General features: G+C 40.4%; 1 protein-coding gene across 2 annotated transcripts; it reads left to right on the top strand.

The window, feature by feature from the left end:
* The first annotated feature begins 2,875 nt into the window (after nt 1–2,875).
* Nucleotides 2,876–19,472, top strand: LOC125234913 (RNA polymerase II-associated protein 3-like). 2 transcript variants are annotated; one of them, XM_048141333.1, is made up of 10 exons: nt 2,876–2,973; nt 3,394–3,510; nt 4,148–4,267; nt 5,739–5,866; nt 8,662–8,872; nt 14,155–14,361; nt 14,768–14,956; nt 15,752–15,910; nt 16,262–16,457; nt 18,774–19,472. In XM_048141333.1, the coding sequence occupies exons 3-10, from the start codon at nt 4,172–4,174 to the stop codon at nt 18,860–18,862; spliced, it is 1,275 nt and encodes a 424-aa protein (XP_047997290.1). In that variant the 5' UTR covers nt 2,876–2,973; nt 3,394–3,510; nt 4,148–4,171; the 3' UTR covers nt 18,863–19,472. The 2 variants fall into 2 exon arrangements, with proteins under 2 accessions (XP_047997290.1, XP_047997289.1); XM_048141332.1 differs by having other exon boundaries at nt 2,934–3,149.
* The last annotated feature ends 3,247 nt before the right edge of the window (nt 19,473–22,719 follow it).

The raw sequence follows: 22,719 nt of genomic DNA, 5'->3' as shown, positions 1-22,719 counted from the left end.
GAAATATCCATCTTTTTGTACTGACAAAGGGTTTAACAGTACCTACACTTATATTTAAATAATAGCAAAATACGCGAAATTCAAATTAAAATCAGCACCGCAGCCCAATCCTGAGCTTGAGCCTTTTTGCTGACACACATGGTCTGTTCTTTAGTTTATTGTTTGTTAACAACAATTGTTTATGATGATGTTTGCAAATAAAATAAAAAACTTTTCTTTCTAAATTTTTATGAGAAGTCAACGCCGCCTGCAAATGAAGCCTATTATTTTTTTTATTTCCCGATATTTCTACCTGATGTACCTATAGTATAATATCTTTCGTAACGTACCTAATAAGTAACATTCAATGATGATGATGATGATGATGATGAACATTCAATATGTACCTGCCCTAATGCGTGTAAGCGCCTACGCATCAACTGCAAGCAATTTTGCCATAATTTACCGCTAGGGGTATCAATCAGTAGGTATTCATTCTAGCACCAAGCATAAGCGAGTCGAACGAAAAATATAGAATTCTCCGCTTCTATTTCCTTGTCTTGAATATGTGTTATTTTTTTATACTTTTAGAAGAAATGGGCAGAGGTACAGTCTGGCAATCACAATTTGTCAATCAGTAGGAACAAGAAAATCTATATTTTTGCTTATTTTGGGTGCTACAACTTGAGACTAAGACGGTATACTTAGTCAGACTACAAGTGACCAAGCTATGTTGGCAGTGATTTTGATAGCACAAGTCAACTTTCTTTTAAATTATGACGTTTACTTAAATCTTGTATTTACAGACAGGCTCGGCTATCAAGATCGCTGTCAATTTAGCTTGGTCCGGTTTCTAAACTTTTTTAAATTTAAAAGTAATAGACAATTTCAGCATTTTTCGGGGTTATTTATTAAAAGATGTCATAAAGACATAGTGGTCATGGCCGTTCTTTTCGAAATTTTAAAATAAAGCCATTTTCAAATTTCGAACAGAATCGTTTTACTGTCTCTAAAGTCCACACTGCACTGGCAGCACCTACAACCCGCCTCAGCACCCAAAAGAAGCACACAACCTTATTGCTTTCCAAACCTTGCGTGTTTTCGATTTCGGCCCATGTCAAGGTCGCTGACCTTCGAGATTCGGTTCACATGACTATCTTTTGGAAATAAATTGACTACTAAGTAATTTAGGAAATGCTCGGCTAATAGTTCAATCGATCAAACGTAGGTATAGCCTCCTCTAAGTCCTCGTGTACAAATTTTTGCACGTATTTCAAAATTATTTTGAACTTTTATTGAGTAACAAAAGGCTCCACATTCAAAAACAGAACAAATGCTTCCAGGACCCAGGAGAAAAGATAGTGTCATTCACGATGTCGGGCAAATTGGACACTTTTAAGTTAGAATAATATGACAATACGAACCAAAACAGACGTCTTATTCAATGGCACGGTCTATGAGTGAGGTAGGTCTACTTTAGTGATGAGTGGTTGATTCCACTCCCCCTGTGAGCTGTTGTAAGATTATAAATATGAGTGTTAGTAATTTATTGCTTCGTCCATAGTCGTATCATTAAAGTTTCAGCTATAACTCTAGAGGGATGATGCAATGGAAACCTGCAATATGGACAACATGATATTTAGTTACAATTTTTAACCGAAAAGGTCAGTGCTAGCAACACCATGGTTCTGGTAATTATGCACATCTTCTCTGAAAAACTAGGTACGTTCTGTGTGGTTCTGTATTCCTCTGATTCATGAATTTTGCGATAGATCTAATAAGGCTCTGTAAAATCGGCCTTATAATTGCTCCATATTTAGGAGACATACATTTTCATTGAGTACAGTATGAAGTTCCATAAAAACGAATAGGTAGGCAATAATAGATCTTCAAAGGGCCAGCAGCATCAGAAAAACCATTTTAGTTGTAGGCGTCCTTAGGCTATATATATCATCATCATTTTCCCAATGACGAGCAATAGGTCTCTGATTCAATAACCCACTCGTCTCTGTTCCTTTATGGTGACGTGACAGCTTACCAACAGACGGGTCATACGCTTGTTTGCCACCGAGTATTAAATTAAAATTGCTGCAAATCATCTCTAAAATGTTTCAAAAACAATGTCCGCGCAACCAAATTAGTTTTACCGACCTTGCCGGCGGCCCAGAATTCTCTTTCAATCAATCGCCGATGAGCACGACCACGAAGCGATGGCGAAATTAATTATAACGTAACATTAGCTCAATAAACGTATGTAATTATTTCAATTAGGTGTCACAGGGCAAGGCCCAGTGGAATTTTTACAAAATCATTGGATTTGGACCAAAATTATTCTACCTACACGGCATTTATAAAGGGCCTCTGAAACTGAAGGTTAATGGACTGTAGTTTAGGATGCTTCTTATATATAAGTAATAAAATGGTGAAGCAAGGTTTAGTCAAATTTGTTTGAAAATATTTATTTTACAAAAGGCAGCAAATTTAACAAAAAATACATGTGAATGGTTGGTCTCCTATAGGAAATTCAAAGTACGCGCCTATTTCTACTGACAAAGTGGTTGTGCCAGAGTCTAAGAACACAAATTCAAAATTCTTGAAGCTAAAATAAAAAATTGCTGGCTGGTCTAGATTTCTGCTGAGCCCTTAAACGTAAAAGAAGAATACTAGAAGAAAAAACTTTAATGGCGTTCATAAAAGTTTTTGAACTTAAACGGCCAGTTTTTATAGGAATAAAAATTTTGTAAACATAATATAACGCAATATTTGAATGCGGTAACATACAAAATTTTTAATTTATTGGAAAATTAACATTAGCAATTAAAATTGCTATGATAAACTAATTTGCACAGATTTATTTCCACTGTCATTTGCGAATACGATAAGGTTTCCGAACGAAGCCAGCGCCATGACAACGTGAAAAACTATTTCACAATTTCACATTGACAACCGATTGCTATTGATCTAACAACGCTATTTTTTGTGATTGAATTGAAGGTAACAAATACCCGTTCCCACCCTTAGAAGTACAGAAAAAAATGGACAAAGCTTTAGAGATCCAGAAGGCGTGTCGGGATAACGTAAAAAATCTCCAAACATACCTCACAGACCTTAATAACTGGGAGGTTGAGATGAAACGTAAAGAGGCCGCATTGAACGGCGAATTTGAGCAGGTTTACAGTCATTTACGGTTATATTTCTCATGTAAATCACTAGCTAGTATAGTTAGCTATGTATATTAGTGTCTTTAGTCCAGGTTATAGTACTGTAACACGAAATGTATCTAGTTTTATCTCTGTCGCAGGGTTTGTGAAACGGTGGTGTATTTTTCTTTATACTGTTGATATTCTATATCTCTTCATTTCTAAGTGGTCCTCGACTGAAATTGTTAACGTATATAAACCTTTTTGAGGGCAGGACTTACCCCCAGTGAGGAGTAAAGTGAAGAAAGAGAAACCTATTGTTGAGACCAAAAAGAAGGTTGAAAAACGCATTCCGTCGTCTGACTACAAGGCTTGGGATAATTTTGATGTTGTAAGTGCTAGTGCTATTGTTTTGTGTTATTCAAATTTGTGTCCAATGTATTCATATGCCTACCATGCATTGGTTTCTTTGTTCTCTGAACAAAGAAATAACATTGTTGATAGTTATTTTAGTTATTTTTTTGGTGATCTTTACCATAGGCATTTTAACCTTTATTTGACTATTTTTAACCCCCAATCCAGAAACAATTGTGTGTTATATGTTTGACGTGTTTGTCTGCCTGTCTGTCTGTCTGTGTGTGACTCTGTCTGTGGTATCGTAGCTCCCGTACGGATGAATTAATTTAGATTTAGTTTTTTTGTTTGAAAGCTGAGTTAGTCGGGAGTGTTCTTAGCCATGTTTCATGAAAATCGGTCCAATGTGTAGCGGTCGGGGGTTTTTTCAAAATTTTAATTTTGTGGCATGGCTATATTACTTTATTGTAAATGTAATAAAGTTTCTTATCATTAAAATGGTCAAGTATAAATTTATGTTGCTAGGAATCCTTGTAGAAACAAAAAAATGCTTCAAGGTATACTACAACTATAATAGGGCCTTAACTTAAGTGAAACAAGGCCCAGTGCTTTTAATTCAGCCAAGGTTATCTTAAAACAAATGCAATAGTGTTGAAAATATGTCTCATTTTCAGGACAAGGCCTGTGAGGAAATAGACATGGAAGATGTGGGCCCAACGTCCCTAGACAGCAAAAAGAGCCAGCCGGCAAAAATGGACAAGATGCGGCAGGAGGCCCATCATGAGAAAGAGAGAGTAAGTATTGTGTAATTTACCATATAGAGAACACAAGTTAAAAATGCAAACATCAATTGCAATGAAAAAATCAGAAGTGATCGACTCTGGCCAACGTGGGACTCGAACCCACATCTTTGGATTGCCGGTCACCATGATGTAGTTGTGCATTACCAGCGACATCTACATTTCAAGGTTCTAGCCAACCCTGAGGACTTGCATCGGCGCAAAACTAACCTCCCGACCACACCACACATATGTTAGGCCTGGAGAGATGGCATTATTAACTCAATGTTTATATTTAGAACATATGGATTATTAACATATAGAGAACATGGTTCTGGGGTTGGTTGAGCATCTGACCATGACATAGTGCAGGGATGACAGAACAGAAGCAGGTACACCACCTTGCAACCTAAATGGTTGTGCACCATGTGGTTTCAGAGGAATTTCCTCCTGCAAAAGCTCCGGCTGTGGAATGATCTCTTTGACGAGGTATTCCTGATGAATTACAGTATAGGCTGGTTTTAGTGTCACGCGGAGCTGACCAATTTGTATGAAGTTGATGTTGTCGTCCGTGCAGACCCATCCGCGCCACTCTAAAACACTCCCTGACGTTAACACATATTAGTCCAGTGCGGATGACTCCGTGCGGTAGGTCCGTGTGACACTAAAACTAGCCTATACTGTAATTCGTTCTTCAAAAAAGGAAAGTGTACAAGTTTCTAATGTTGCTGCAATAATCAGCATTATTTCGGCCCAATTCCCTGCAGTTTACTGACGTGTCTGTCAGATTACTGTCCTAGAGGCGTCATCATCATCCTCCTTGCGTTATCCCGGCATTTGCCACGGCTCATGGGAGTCTGGGGTCCGTTTTGACAACTAATCCCAAGATTTGGCGTAGGCACTAGTTTTTACGAAAGCGACTGCCACCTGACCTTCCAACCCGAAGGGTAAACTAGATCATATTAAAATTAGTCCGTTTTCCTCACGATGTTTTCCTTCACCGAAAAGCGACTGGCAAATTTCAAATGACATTTCGTACATAAATTCCGTAAAACTCCGAGCCGAAACTGCGAGCCGGGGTTCGAGCCCGCGACCTCCAGAACGAATGTCGCACGTACTTACCGCTGGACTACCAGCGCTTAGAGGCATACCCACAGTAACAATATGTCCTTTTTTAACCGACTTCAAAAAAGGAGGAGGTTCTCAATTCGACTGAATGTTTTTTTTTTTTTTTTTTGTATGTATGTGCCAGCCTGCGTATGGTTGGGTGGGGCAAACAGGCAATAGCAAGGCGACGAACAGGTCTGGTACCGACTGCAAAAATAATTGATTTGTTTATAATTTGGATGTTTAGATTATTGCAATACTATAAGAAATCTGAATTCAAAGGTTTATTATTTTTTGCTTTTTAGTTTCTCCGTGTTTTGTAACGCGCTTATTTTTGAAGGCGAGTTTTATTTTTTGTTAAAAAGTTTATTTATTTCAGGGCAACAGTTTTGTAAAGATGGAGAAATGGGATGAGGCAATTGCATGCTACAACCGAGCCATAGAGCTTGTAAAGGATGATGCCATATACTACGCCAACCGAGGACTGTGCTATCTCAAGAAAGACAGGTAAATATATTATTAAAATAAATAAATATTGGGGACACCTTACACAGATCAAGTTAGCCTCAAACTAAGCAAAGCTTGTACCATGGGTGCTAAGCGACAATATACATAGAAAACATCCATGACTTAGGAATAAATATCTGTGCTCATCACACAAATAAATGTCCTTACCGGGATTAACATATAACATGAAATAATTCATTTCGAGACACCTAGGCACTTCCCGTGTAAATAAAAGAGACACCGCGGCGTTTGGCGATCTTTATAGTTACTCACCCAGCGGTGAACTATCAATATCACCAGTCTTTTTACACTAATAATATAACCCGGCAACCTTCAAATCAAGAGTGAACAGGCATCTTCTGGGCGAGCTCACTCCATCGTAGGCCACGTCTTTGCCTTTGGCTAGTCTGTGGTCAAGAGTAAGCCCATTTATAATAAAAAAAAAAAAAAAAATAAGTCAGGTCAGGGTAATATTCAATTTCATTGGCGTTTCTATAGTAAAAAAGTACATAAATAAGTAGGAACAATCCCGGCACACACCACAAATAAAAACAAAATGGTTTTATAGACCAGATCAAAATGTAATTTACTTTCTTATGTATTAGTTGCCTGCCTGCTACGCCGCGGTCACAGGTTCGAATCCTGGTAAGGACATTTATTTGTGTGATGGATGACACAGATATTTGTTCCTGAGTCATGGATGTTTTCTATGTATAATAAGTATTTGTATATTATATATATCGTTGTTTGAGTACCCACAACACAAGCCTTCTTGACCTTACTGTGTGACTCAGTCAATCTGTGTAAGAAATAATGTCCTATAATATAGTATGTATTATTATTATTATTATTTATTATTATTTGCTAATGCACAGGCAGCTTAAAGCTGATACGTGCACGTCAATGTCCTGATGCACTTGTGTTTTGTCCATTCAATAAATATTTGTCGAGTCTGTTTTTAAAAGAGTTCACTGTAGGTGCACTGATTACGGTTTCGGGCAAACTGTTCCACACTCTCACTACGCGGTTAGATAAGAAGTGACGTCTAGGGTTGCTACTACTCTGTGTCCGTGTCAACTTCAGGGAATGTCCTCTCAATCTGTCACACACACTCCGAGTGAAAATGTCACTTAATGAAGGTACATTATAGTGTCCTGTGAGTATTTTGTACGTTTCTATTAAGTCGCCGCGTTGTCTTCGTTGCTCCAAGGTTGTCAGACCCAATTCTTTTAACCTGTCTTCATAAGGTTGGTTGCGAAGAGATGGTACCAGTTTTGTTGCCCTTCTTTGGATTTTTTCAATCAGACTAATATCTTTTCGAAAATATGGATTCCAAATTTGGAACGCATATTCCAGCAATGGTCTTACGTACGTCTTGTAGATTCTAATAAAGAGCTTCTTGTCCATATAGCGAAAGGCTTTTCTAATCATGTATAACATAGAGTTGGCCTTTTTGGTAAGCTGTAATATGTGTTCTTCCCATTTTAAGTTATTAGTTATAATGACACCAAGATCTCGCTGAGAAGTAACTCTCTCCAAACTTTTAGAGTCAATACAATACGTATGCTCAGGGTTGTTTTTACCTATGTGGAGTACAGTGCACTTTTCCGCATTGAGAGTTATTAGCCAATCTTTAGTCCATTGTACAATACGGTCTAAGTCCTGCTGTATGATGTTGTGGCTGATAAGCGGGTTTCCCATGATCTTTGTATCATCAGCAAACAAAAACAAATCTGACTCTACAACTTGTCTGAGATCTGTCAAGAAAATCCCAAACAGCATTGGTCCAAGCACTGAACCTTGCGGAACCCCACTGTGGACGTCATGCGGGTCCGAGAGGTGCTCTCCAACTCGTACCCGAAACTTCCTGCCCGTCAAAAAGTCTTTTATCCAGTTGAGCAATTTTCCGCGAATTCCAAAGTGGTCCAACTTGACGAGCAGTCGGTTTATCGGGACGCGGTCGAATGCTTTTTCATAATCCAGGTATATAACATCCGTCGGTATCTTTTCATTCCAGCTGCTTGTCCACTTGTCAACACAACATAACAGGTTAGTTACTGTTGATCTCTTTGGCGTAAAACCATGTTGTTCGTCGACAATGATCTGCTCTCTTGCAATGAAGTTTCTCAATTCACATGTTATAATTTTTTCCATTGCTTTACAGGCTATACAAGTGAGGCTTATTGGTCGGTAATTTCCTGCCACCAGTTTGTCTCCTTTCTTATAAATAGGCGTTACGTTGGCATTTTTCCAATCAGGGGGCAATCTCTGTTCTCTAAGTGATAATGTCATTATATGGGATAATTGAGGTGCAAGGCACTTTATACATCTCTTTAACAAAACTGCAGGTATTTCATCAGGTCCCATTGATGAACTTTCGTCGAAACTCAAGATCGCTTTACTAACTAAATCCGGTGTGAACTCAACATTTTCAATAGAGTTGTTAACTCTGGCTACATTTACTTCATGCATTAGTCCATTCAGCGGTTCGCGAACATACGACTTCTCAAATTGTTTGGCAAATATATTTGCTACTTCATGACAGTTATTTATTACCTGCTGGGTAAGATCATCTCTAAGCGAAGGTGGGACGGCTACTTTAGATGAAAGTTGCTTTCTGACATAACTGTACAGTGACTTAGGTCCCCGGTCTAGAACTCCTTTTTCATAACTAATATTATATATAACATATATAACATACTCATCTCATTCACACGAAAAGAGCTTTCTATACTAGTCAGTCAGTTAAATTTTCATGGAAATTTGTTTAGTAACATTCAATATCACCCTTCCAGTCTCCACCAAGCCGAGGCCGACTGTACAACAGCCATCCGCCTCGATCCCACCTATGTGAAGGCCTACCAACGCCGCGCCACCGCTAGGGAGCGCCTAGGGTCTCTCCGGGCTGCCTCACAGGACCTTAACGAAGTCCTAAAGCTGGAACCTCACAACTCACAGGCGAGGAAGCAGAGAGATGACCTTAGGAACAGAATGGGAACTAAGGGGGTAAGTTGTGACACTAGGATGTATATACTGTACCACTATGTGAAGGCCTACCAACGCCGCGCCACCGCTAGAGAGCGCCTAGGGACGCTCCGGGCTGCTTCACAGGACCTTAACGAAGTCTTCAAGTTGGAACCACACAACTCACAGGCGAGGAAGCACAGAGATGACCTTAGGAACAGAATGGGAACTAAGGGGGTAAGTTGTGACACTAGGATGTATATACTGTACCACTATGTGAAGGCCTACCAACGCCGCGCCACCGCTAGAGAGCGCCTAGGGTCGCTCCGGGCTGCTTCACAGGAACTTAACGAAGTCTTGAAGTTGGAACCACACAACTCACAGGCGAGGAAGCAGAGAGATGACCTTAGGAACAGAATGGGAACTAAGGGGGTAAGTTGTGACACTAGGATGTATATACTGTACCACTATGTGAGGGTCTACCAACGCCGCGCCACCGCTAGAGAGCGCCTAGGGTCGCTCCGGGCTGCCTCACAGGACCTTAATGAAGTCTTGAAGTTGGAACGTCACAACTCACAGGCAAAGAAGCAGAGAGATGACCTTAGGAACAGAATGGGAACTAAGGGGGTAAGTTGTGACACTAGGATGTATATACTATAGACTATACCACTATGTGAAGGCCTACAAACGCCGCGCCACCGCAAGGGAGCGCCTAGGGTCCCTTCGGGCTGCTTCGCAGGACCTTAATGAAGTCTTGAAGTTGGAACCTCACAACTCACAGGCGAGGAAGCAGAGAGATGACCTTAGGAACAGAATGGGAACTAAGGGGGTAAGTTGTGACACTAGGATGTGTATTACGAAAGCGACTGCCATCTGACCTTTCAACCCGAAGGGTAACTAGACCTTATTGGAATTAGTCCGGTTTCCTCACGATGTTTTCCTTCACCGAAAAGCGACTGGCAAATATCAAATGACATTTCGCACATAAGTTCCGAAAAACTCATTGGTGCGAGCCGGGGTTCGAACCCGCGACCTCCGGAACGAAAGTCCCACGCACTCACCGCACGGCTACCAGCGCTTATGGTAAGTTTTTACACCATGCCACGTAAATTAATAATAAATATCAGAGTCGATTATAGTGAAGAGTGGCTTTGACTTTTTTTTTTTTTTTATACTACGTCGATGGCAAACAAGTATACGGCCCGCCTGATGTAAAGCGGTCACCGTAACCTATGGACGCCTGCAACTCAAACAGTGTCACATGCGCGTTGCCACCCCATTAGAAACTTGTACATTCCCTTTTGTGGGGTGGAAAAAGGAGTGTACAAGTTCCAAGGAGGGTTCGGGTTGCCGACGACTCAAAGGACAATAAACGGAACAAGTTAGTTCCGTAAGTCCTCCCGTCATCAGCACACCGCACCCTCGTTGAGCTCTGGCAGCCTTACTCACCGACAGGAACACAACACTATGAGTAGGGTCTAGTGCTATTTGGCTGCGGTCTTCTGTAAGGCGGAGGTACTACCCCAGTTGGGCTCTGCTCTAGATTCGAGCGAGACGATATCCGCTGTGCTGTGCCCTACCACACAAAGCGGAATATCATTCGCTATGCCCTACCTCCTACTATATTGACTTGACTAGACCTCTCCGGGATTCCTTGCGAGACCTAAGTCAGACCCTCATCTTGGAACCTCACAATTCACAGGTGTGAAAGAAGAAATTACCTTAGAAACAGAATGGGAAAGGAACTGAGGAGGTAAGTTACAAATTACGGCGCCGGGCTTTCTTTCTTCTTTTTTTTTTTCTTTCTTTTTTTCTTTTTCTTTCTTCTTGAATTAAGGGCGGGTACAAATGTACTGTTCAAATGCCCTAAGAAGGTCAAAATCAAACGCTGTGGGTGCAACAGCTGCAGTCGCGTCACTACGTGCACTTCAGCTCGTTCGTTGTGCGCGTGCCGCGGCCGCTGCAGGACACCATCGCGAGCGCAGACTTCTGGCCGAAAGGTGTGGTTTTTCGGCGGTTCCGGGGCAACCTGCCAAATCCCACACCGGGGCAAACGACGCAACGGAGCCACGCTGTGACGTCATCGCCCAAATCAATTGTTTAATTTTATTTTTAATTTTGTTTTCTTTATTTTCTGTGTTTTTTGTTATCTAAGTTTCGTGACGCATTGGTTTTACTGTAAGGTCATGTAAACATGTTTTTACTAATAAATAAATAAATAAAAATTACTTTTTAACCCCCGACGCAAAAATGACGGGGTGTTATAAAGTTTGACGTGTCTGTCTGTCTGTCTGTCTGTTTTTCTGTCTGTCTATGTTTGTGTCTGTCTGTGGCATCGTAGCTCCCGAACGGATGAACCGATATGGATTTAGTTTTTTTTTGTCTGAAAGCTGAGTTAGTCGGGAGTGTTCTTAGCCATGTTTCATGAAAATCGGTCTACTATGTCGCGGTCGGGGGTTTATTCAAAATTTTAATTTTGTGGTTAGGTTAGTTACCCAATAGGAATTAAACCAAATTTAGTGGCCCTTTATGTTGACTGGTAGAAACTCCTTGTGATATGAAACCTTTTGTTGTTGCGGCCAGGAGGCTGATGAAGACTTGTTTGAGGTGAGTTTCACCCGTTCCAGGTTTCAGATCAATATTGTCTGTGTGCGTAGCCGAATGCACAAATGCTCACGAAACGCTCACGATAATAATTATCTCTTTCGTAGCTATCTATCTCTATCGCTCTTGCGTATGGGCGCGACAGAGCCAGACTACGTTACGGTGGTGTTTCGCGTTGCAGAAATGCCATTCGGCTACGGGGCCTGGTGACTGCACTGTCGTCTTGCAATCTTGACTTGACTAGGTCGTCGGTGTACCCACGCTGCGTGTGACGTCACATGTCTCTCTTTAGGTAGCGTTCCCACTTAAGCGTCGCGTGTCTCGGGGCGCGCAACGGACGTCTCCGCCACGCCGCCTGAATGTAATTCAAAAAACGTCTCCTCAGTACATTTTGTATAGGAAGGACGTAAGACGCGCCCCCAGGTGGCGCGGACGTCCGTTCCGCACCTCAGGACATGCGTCTCTTAGATGTGGCCGGTCCCTAAAAAGTCTGAAAGAAACTATCTCTCCGCACTAATACGGAAAAGGGGTAGTTTAGAAAGCACATAATATCCATACTAATATTATAAATGGGAAAGTGTGTGTGTCTGTTTGTTTGTCCGTCTTTCACGGCAAAACGGAGCGACGAATTGACGTGATTTTTTAAATGGAGATAGTTGAAGAGATGGAGAGTGACATAGGCTACTTTTTGTCTCTTTCTAACTCCCCCACTTCCCTGAAATGAGGGGTGGAAATTTGTATGGACACAGATGTCATATATACCATAGATCAAGCAAACGTATCTACTTAGCGTGTCAAATGAACTCAGTGAAATCCACTGAGTTGTCCGTCTTTACTCGCAGCTTGCAGCTTTCGGGCGTCAATGTTGAAGTCAACCAAAACATAAAAAATGCCTCGTTACGTGATATTCAATTGCAACAACACAAAAATTATGAACAATCAAGAGCCTGAAACATATTTAAAATTACAGGCAAGAATCAACTTCAGTACAAAATTTGACAGGCTCGGCCCCTATACAAATATATGAATTTGTTTCTTCTATCTAAATTAAGTTCTGTGTGTATGGAGCATTCCGCAATTTGCGAATTTAAAGCGAGCGAAGCCGCGGGAAAAAGCTAGTAACACTATATTGTACTGTCCAGAACTAGTCGACCTGTTCACTCGAAATTTAAACACGCGCACAAGAGGACACAACATAAAACTTGTAACAACAAAGCACAAAACAAATATCGGTAAAAACTTCATTACAAACAGAATAGTGCAAGCTTGGAACAAATTACCCTCTGAAGTTGTGAACTCTACCAGTGTTAATCAATTTAAAAATAGACTAGACAAACTATCTAAGTAGTGAAATCGTGCAAAGTGAACTATGATTTAGACGTACCAGCATCAGCTGCCTGTCTAAAACGAAATAATAATAATTATCTCGACAACCTTTTAGCCACTCTCAAGTGTTGCTCTGTTGTCGCACCGTGCGTGCGGCCGTTTTGCAGGGCCCACTCAATGAGTTGGCGAGTCACCGCCTGCCTTTTACAATTGTGAGACTAATTGTCACGGCAGGTGTCCGATAGTCTCCTCCCATAGCCCTTTAACCAGTTCATCCAACTTTCAAAACAATAACCCATGACCTTAGCTCCCATCGCAGCACAAAAGTGCTGCACTGCAATAGTCTTTGCACCTGGCGGGGACCATCTCCGGTTGTATCATATTGTGCGCTCGGGGATGGTATCCGCCACGTGTATCCCTTGCCTTTAGATTAAAATGTCTAAAAGGGCCTCTGTGCTGTTGGCTTCGGCCCCACGCATGCCTCCCAAAGGTCCGGGACCCCATGGTCCCGAGATATGGAAAAGACAGACAAATAATAATAATATGGTGAAGTCACAGCTATCAGATGGTGGCGGCGGCGGGGGGGGAGTGAGAGCGACAGGGTGAGTACAGGAACAGAGGGGAGGCCGACAAGTCAAAATACAGGAAATAGTGCGAATTTCACGAAAGTTATTCTAGAAAACTATTAAAAAGTAAGTGCATGGTCGTAGAAAAAGTATTGTATGCAACGGTGTTTAACTGAGTCAAAAAATACTCGTGGCGTCTTTATTAACAATTTTCGGCTTCGCCTCCAATTGTTACTCACGCCACTCGTCTTTTTTGACCTCACTTAAACGCCAGTTGCATAATAGTACATTTCGATACAAGTGCGAAAAAGAGGAAGTTCGAAACGAGTGGCGATAAATTAAAACACGACCGAAGGGAGTGTTTTAAATCGACACGAGTTACGAATTTCCTTTTCGCACGTGTATCGAACGACGTTTTTCAGTACAGATAGACCTCCGAAGTTTCGACCTGACATATAATGAACCACTTCTCGCACTAGTGCGTAAAAAAAACACCATCTGTACTGAAAAATACTATTATACCACGCACGAAATAAAGCATCAGATAATTATAAGATAAACATGAACAGAAGTTATTTTGAATTCCAATTTCTATTTAATAAGTCAGGTAGAAATATATAAAGTAACTGAGTAGACCGTGACGTCACTCAATTCGATTTCATATAAATTCCATATTAGCAAGTTGTTCAAATTCGTTTTGACAGTTCTGAAAAGAAGCTGATTTAACTAGGAGGCAAGTGGCCTATACCATCATACATTAGGGCCTATTAACGTGTATAAATCGCAAAATAGTGATTTCATATTTTTAATTCACTTTTTTGATTGCAGCTCAAATCAAAATCGTCACCCAACTCAACCCCGACCAGTGAAACCAAGTCCTTCCCGAAGACCGGGCAACCAAAGATTGTAGAGCTCCAAGATGAACCGGTGAAGGAAGTCAAACCACCAAGCGAACTGGAACGGTGGAGAGACGGAGTTGGTGAAGGGATCACTGTTATTAAACCGGTGAAGAAACCGCCTCATCTCAGGTCCAAGGTAAGATCATACAGCTCCAAGACCAACGGGTGAGTCAAACCAACAAACTGGAATGGTGGAGGGTTGGAGTTGGTGAAGGGATCACTGTCATCAAACCTGTGAAGAAACTGCCTCATCTCCGGTCCAAGGTAAGATCATACAGCTCCAAGACCAACGGGTGAAGGAAGTCAAACCACCAAGCGAACTGGAATGGTGAAGAGATGGAGTCAGTGAGGGGATCACTGTCATCAAACCTGTGTTTGTCATCGACGTGGTATAATAAAAAATGTGGCTGTTAATTATTCTAAGAAGTATTTTCGTAATTATGTATATTTATTTGGTGCAGTCTAAAATGTGGCACTTCAACTCAGGAAGTGATAAAATATGTGTATATTTTGAAAGTACTCATCCATACACCTTTTTTCAGAGAGCCCTAAAATCCATCCCAATTCACGAGATTCCCCTCGGCAAATCGGAACCAGAGAAACCTCCGACCAGACTCCAAATAGTGGAACTAGAGGACACCCTGTCTCACGGAGACAACAACAACAACGACGACAAGGCTAAGGAGACGCAAATCGTAGACAACGCGGGAGATATGAAGCCTGATGTGAAGGTAAGAAATAATCAGTATCTTTCACTGTACATTTGTACTAGAATCCTTGAAATAGTGGAACTAGAAGACACCCTGTCTCACGGAGACAACAAACAACAACAAGGCTAAGGAGACGCAAGTCATAGACAACGCGGGGGATATGAAGGCTGAAGTCAAGGTAAGAAATAATCAGTATCTTTCACTGTACATTTGTACTAGAATCCTTCAAATGGTGGAACTAGAAGACACCCTGTCTCACGGAGACAACAACAACAAGGCTAAGGAGACGCAAGTCATAGACAACGCGGGGGAGATGAAGGCTGAAGTCAAGGTAAGAACATAATTAGTATATTTCACTGTACATTTGTACTAGAATCCTTCAAATGGTGGAACTAGAAGACACCCTGTCTCACGGAGACAACAACAACAATAACAACAAGGCTAAGGAGACGCAAGTCATAGACAACGCGGGGGATATGAAGACTGATGTGAAGGCGAGAAATATTGTATCAATATCTTTTTAACCCCTGACGCAAAAACGAATAAGTTTGAGGTGTCTGTCTGTCTGTCTGTGGCATCGTAGCTCCCGAACGGATGAACCGATTTAGATTTAGTTTTTTTTTGTTTGAAAGCTGATTTAGTCGGGAGTGTTCTTAGCCATGTTTCTTGAAAATCGGTCCACTAATTCGCGGTCGGGGTTTTTTTCAAAATTTTAATTTTGTTGTTAGGTTATACGGTACATTTTTCTTACCCATTCATAATAAAAAAAAGACTGAGATTTGGGATGATGATGACCTTTTTTATTTTACCTTACAGAAAGAAATAGTCAGTCCAGCATCAGAGAAGCTGCTAGCAGACCTGCCGCAGAAGGAAGTGCTGAAAGAAAACATGGTGCCTCCGACCAACAGTGTCCAGTTCATGCAAGAGTGGAAGATGCTGCGGGGCAATGATCAGGCCAAGTCCGATTATTTGAGTGTAAGTTCTACTTTAACTTTTTTATATGCCGGACAAAAAAAAATTTTACTTGCCTGGGGGCCGATTTTTGAGTCTCACGGCGTTCGAATTCAGAAAATTGTCACTGAAAATAATAGGCAATTCACCGTTTTCAACCGGTATTTTAGTGACAGTGAGACTCAAAAATCGGCCCCCTGATAGTAAACAATCAATCAATTCGTAATTTCATTAGAACTATTTTCTTTATACTATACTCAACTGTCACCGCTTACATCAGAATAACAGCGCCCTCTTCACAATAGTCATATATTTCTGGTCAGACTACATACCTATACGGAGAATAGATCATCTATCTTTAATTTCTTTTCACAGATTATAGACCCGTCCAAGATCCCCGCAATATTCGCGAACGCGCTCGAAAGCCCGGTCCTCTCGGAGTTCCTTCGTCTCCTGCACAGTGACGTCAGCAAGTTCGCTCACCACTCCGTGACGTCATACCTGCGCGGGCTGACTGGCGTGAAGAGATTCACCGCGCTAGCGATGTTCCTGTCTGACAAGGACAAACACAGTGAGTACCAACTTCTCAAGAGTAGGGTTTGTTCGTCTACTGCACAGTGACGTCAGCAAGTTCGCTCACCACTCCGTGACGTCATACCTGCGCGGGCTGACTGGCGTGAAGAGATTCTCCGCCCTAGCGATGTCCGACAAGGACAAACACAGTGACTACACGCTTCTCAGGAGTAGGGTTTGTTACTGCGCGGTGACGTCAGCAAGTTCGCTCACCACTCCGTGACGTCATACCTGCGCGGGCTGACTGGTGTTAAACGATTCTCCGCGCTAGCGATGTTCCTGTCTGACAAGGACAAACACAGTGAGTACACGCTTCTCAGGAGTAGGGTTTGTTTCTTCACAGTGACGTCAGCAAGTTCGCTCACCACTCCGTGACGTCATACCTGCGCGGGCTGACTGGCGTGAAGAGATTTTCCGCGCTAGCGATGTTCCTGTCTGACAAGGACAAACACAGTGAGTACACGCTTCTCAGGAGTAGGGTTTGTTACTGCACGGTGACGTCAGCAAGTTCGCTCACCACTCCGTGACGTCATACCTGCGCGGAGATTTTTATGTGGTTTCCACCCACAATTGCGAGCTCTTTTAATCCTAATACAAGAAAAAATGTGTCCCAAGGTTTTTTTTCACATTCCGTTACCACTTGTTCTTACATTTTGTATGGCGGAGACAGTGTTAAACATCCTGACAGGCAATTACATTATAGCCATTATAGGGGATGGTTATTTAGAAAATTAATTAGATTTTTTTTTGTTAAGGAAATGAAAACAAAAAATCATGAAAATTTTGTTCTAATTTCTAGTGCCGTTTTTTAGAGTTCCGTACCAAAAAGGTACAACAGGAACCCTTATGGTGCGACTCTGTCCGTCTGTCACATTCCTAAATATCTCGAGAACTACTAATGCTATCAACTTGAAATTTGGAATAGTTGTGAACATTGTAAACCTCTACAAATAGAAAGTATAATTTTTTTAAATATATTAATTTTAATTGTAGAAAATGGCCAAAATGAAAGGGGGGCAAACTGTAAATTTCAAGTTACTAGGTCAAGTGTGGTATCGTTGGAAAGAGCTCAAATTGAACGTAAATAAGCTATTTTTTATAATTTTTTTGTTGTGGAAAAAAAAATAATTTTGAAGGAAAATGTAAAAAAAAATACCGAATTATCTCCGAAGTTTACCAACGAAAAATTATGAAAGTTTTAGTAAACATTGGTTTTATGCTATATATTACAGGAAAAATATAATCGTGTTTGTATTTTGAATACTTTTTTTTTAATTCACAAAAAACTTTTCAGATTTTTACATTCAATTTACCCACCCTTGCGGATGTATATCAAATTAATACGAGATGTTACGTAAACCATCTTCTGTCCAATAAAGTAAAAACTGTTTAAATCGGTTAACATTATAAAGAATTATCGCTGAAAAACCAGGTCGCGCAAATTAGTTAGCAAATTGACCGGGAGATGGCGCTATACACTATAATACTCATTAGTGCCTATACTTTTGTCTTCTAGTCAAGTCATTAGAGTTATATGAAAATATGAGATTATTTTTACTAGGTATTTTGAAAGAAAGTTTGTACGGAACCCTCGGTGGGCGAGTCCGACTCGCACTTGGCCCGTTTTTTTAATATCTGTCCCAGACAATTTAATTTGTAATTAACACATTGAAGGTTATAATTGTCCCAGAGCTGTAAGAACCTCTCTTTGACACGTGACAGAGTACACTAAACGTAAACTCGCACAACCTAATGAAATTTTAAATAAAATCCTGTAATAATATTTAAATAAATTAAGTACTTAAAATCAATATTTCGCTTACTTTAAACATAATCTAACACATGTTACATTTTTGCGGATCTTCGTTAGTGAGTATTTTACGATATTAATTTATCACGCAGGATTTATTTATTATGTCATTTATCATTCATTTTTATTTTTAAACTAGTGCTGTGGCAGAGTCTGTCATTTCTATTCAAATGACATTTCAGTAAGTTGATAGAAATCGTATATTTGTTTAAGCGCCTCCTTGTACATACGGCCTAATCGATTCAACCAATTCGAAATTAATCGCTAGATTTGGCAAACGTTACGTCTTAGCCACATCGCAACATACTTCAAAACAAATGTGTCAAAAATGTGAACTTACAAATCCGGGACCATAATTCAGCAGCAAAGTTTTGACAACGGCGTTCCAGAGGTTAATTGTTTTGATGTTAATTAACGTCCCTTAAAATATCCGTGACTAATTTGGTAACACCCTATATTCGGTAAGGTTTTTTTTTCTTAACAATATTTAATTTTTATTTTCAGCGCTCAACAGCCTCCTCGAACACTGTAAAACTGTAGAAAACTGCTCAGAAAACGACATCGCAGATCTCAAGAACAAATTCGAACTTTAAGTCAATAGTCGTAAGGCCTTAGGTAGATTGTATTCAATTTAGACTTCCTCAATTTAGAAAATGACTATAAGACGCCGGGCCAGCGTATATGGTTTAAAAGCTTATATGCGCGTTTAATTCGTCTCTTACGCGCTTATACGCTCCTAACGTTCCCTACATTTGATCTATGCGCGCGTATAAGCTCGTAGAAATACGCTCGTATAAAAAAAATCTCTGATACCGCCCCTTAGTTCTGTTTTGTACACTAGTTCGGTAGTACATCTAATTGAACTAGCTGATATGCTACTACAATAGGCTACTTTCCTACTAGTCAAATAAAATGGAATTAATTATGATAAAAAACATAGGGCCGATTGCACCAAACCGTCCGTCACCGTTAAAGCATTCGTTAAATTTTATTGTATGGGAAGTTCCATAGACCTCTGCTGCGTGACGATGTCTGTCAAATGTGGTTGATGCAACTGGCCCTTAGTGACGTCACGGTCAACTCATTAACTTTTTCTAGCCGATTTATTAAATGAGCCATTTTTTTTTAAGTTGTCCACCCCACTTTTTTTTGGATTTGGAAATTTTTATGTGCTTTTCACTCAGATTCGCGAGCTCTTTCAATCTTAATAGGAAAAAAAAAGTGTCCCAAGGTTTTTTTCCTATTCCGTTACCATTTTTTCATACATTTTGTATGGCGGTAACGGAATGGAAGGTTCGAAAAAATGTATGGAAATCCTAGGACATTTTTTTTCTCCTATCAGGATCGAAAGAGCTCTCGATTCTGAGTATGTATCGCGTAAAAATTACCCATGTTACAAAAAAGTGGGGTGGACAACTTTGAAAAAAATGGCCCAAATAGAAATTACGTGTAGAAAAAAACGACTGCACATATTTTTTTCTTCTAATTATCTGGTGCTTTATTTCATGCACTGCTTAAATTTAAGTATAGGAAAGTACCCTGTTGTATCAGACTTCAGACGTAGAGATATCCAGGTGCTTAAAGAGATGTTTACATGTTCAAATATTTGTGAGCGCCTTTGCCTCTCCGATAATATTATATTCCAGCGTTTGTCCAATATTTCGCATTACTGTCCGTAGTGTATGTTTTTCATTGAATACCCCCACATCTTCTATCAAATCGAATTATTTTCATTGAAAATATTTTAATTTGTATTTTTAAGTAGTCTCACTACTATTATACTATAAACATTAAATAAATGTCATATACAAATAAAAAGTCACCAAGGCCTCCAAGTGTTCTGAGCTGGAATCGAACCAGCGTACTCCGTTAACCGGACGGATGCCTACAAAACCATTCGACCATCATGACATTGTGTCGTATAAGGTACAGCGGGGCAAACCTCGACTGGGGGGGGGGAGATGTAACTGGCCCATTTTTTCCATGTTTTGCAATGTTTGCATTATTAAATAGAGTAAGTATCCACCGATTATATATCGTAGGCGTGTTAAGTGGATACATGTAGAACTCAACATTATAGTGTAATAATGGAAAATGGATTAGTTACAATTGCCCCCCAGTCGAGATATGACCCGCTGTACCTTACTTGAAAATTTCGACCCTTGCTTTTGTGATCCGATGGCCGAGTGGATTTACAGGCATCCGTCCGGTTAACAAAGTACGCTGGTTCGATTCCAGCTCGGAATACTTGGAGGCCTTGGTCACCTTTACTTTGTATATGACATTTATTTAATGAATACCCACATATTTGGATTTGTCATTAATGTTAACAGTCATACCAATCTGAGTTGACAGCGATTTTGACAGACCCGCCATTGCAAATGTTACTGTCTATTTTTAAGACGTTTACTTAGTCTGACCAAAACGAGTAGAAATTAAAAAGTGGCACCATCGTAGTGTCGTCTCGTTTTCTCACACATATTGATTTGAAAGGGATGACACTACGATGTTGCCACTTCAATTTCTACCCTTTTTGGTGAGACTGTAAGCCGTGCATAGCCGGGATTATCAAAATTGCTGTCATTTTAGCTTGGTATGACTACTATGACTATGCAGTAAACGGCCATAAAGAATGCACATCTATTTTTCGTCTTTGTAGAGCGTTGTCTCTTTCTTGCTTTTGTGACGTCAATGAGGAGGCACACTGACATTTTATCCTGCCAGGCGGCGCCTGTGCAAGTGCCTAGGCATGTCACTGTCTTTCATATATGTGAGAGAGAAAAAAATATCTTCTCGCTCTCACGTATGAAATTCTTTATTAGAGATGCGCAAAACGCTTCACTGAGATGAAAAGATTGGTTCATATCTTTCGCTCGCGGTGATATATATCACTCATTTCGCTCAGTGAATCTGTCAGACTATTTTGAGCAAGACGGCGAATCGTGAGATACGATACCGCCACAGAACTTAATTTAGATAGAAGAAACAAATTCATATATTTGTATAGGGGCCGAGCGTGTTAAGTTTTGTACTGAAGTTGATTCTTGCCTGTAATTTTAAATATGTCTCAGGCTCTTGATTGTTCATAATTTTTGTGTTGTTGCAATTGAATATCACGTAACGAGGCATTTTTTATGTTTTGGTTGACTTCAACTTACAAAAATTGACGCCCGAAAGCTGCAAGCTGCGAGTAAAGACGGACAACTCAGTGGATTTCACTGAGTTCATATGACACGCTAAGTAGATACGTTTGCTTGATCTATGGTATATAAGACATCTGTGGATACCGCCATATTGCCAATCCGCGAATCCTTCCGAATCGCTCCGAAGCTGTCATTCGAAACATTTACATCATTTCGCTCTTGGTTCGGCCCGCTCATTCGAATCATGAGTGGGAAAGAGCGCGCAAGTAACTCTGAGATAGGTGAGTTACTGAGCTAAATGAGCGAATTGAATCGCTACTGAGTTGAAGAGTGAACGAGTTCAGTCAAAAGATATAGTTCTTTAAATCACTCATGCACTCGCGAACGACACATCTCTATTCTTTATCTGTGCAATGGACTGATAAGGTGGCGCCATCTGTCATAATCTTTGAGTGTGCCTCCTCATTGTTTCTTTCTAAAGACCGATGTGCATTCTTAATGGCCGTTTACTGTAAATATTTTGAAAGGATTGATTTCTTTTCGTTGAAGTCTTAATTATGACAGCTGTCATTTTCCTAGTTTTATTTCAATTGGTGCTTAAGTATTGTGTTTAGGTTGAATTATACGGAATGATTTTTTAATAAGTGTTTGATTTTCACTCCTCGAAATACCTTTTCGTGCATACGATGCCATAATAACAATTAATCATTTAACTCTATTAAAGTTCGACACAAGTTGCGAATTTCCTTTTCGCACGTGTATCATACGACGTCTTTCAGTACAGCCTCCGAAGTTTCGACCTGACAAGAAATGATCCACTTCTCGCACTAAGTCCACAGCACCAAGTCCTAATTACTCAAGCTACGGCCGGCGGAAATGGCTAGGAAATCATGACTATCAAAGTCCTAACAGTATTCTCTAACACCTAAAAATCAGCCTTGAGAATTTAAGGAAAATTAGTGTTTATAAAAAAAACTTATTGCAAAAAAGGACTGTCGGGTCGAACCGCCGAACTAGCTAATATGTAGACACTAGACAGTAAACGTCGATGCAAACTTTATAATTATCCCAAAGTTTCATCCTTGACAAAATGAATGTCTGGCGATTCCGGGCTCTTAGTCTATAAAGCATGTGCAATGTGGTGACATGGTCACTGACCACTTTTGTAAGCATAACCTCCATTGTCTAAAAAAACTGCAGATTCCATAGACAGCCTTTTACATGATAGTGACTTCTGTCATGTCTAGATAAATGTAGCTCTTGGTTTTCGTTTGATCACAAAGTGCAGGAATTCTAACGGCCTAGCA

Source organism: Leguminivora glycinivorella, chromosome 16, assembly GCF_023078275.1.
Source record: "Leguminivora glycinivorella isolate SPB_JAAS2020 chromosome 16, LegGlyc_1.1, whole genome shotgun sequence".
Lineage (NCBI taxonomy): Eukaryota > Metazoa > Arthropoda > Insecta > Lepidoptera > Tortricidae > Leguminivora > Leguminivora glycinivorella.
Note: the sequence above shows the minus strand (reverse complement) of the source record. Positions and strands in the feature narration are given on the sequence as shown.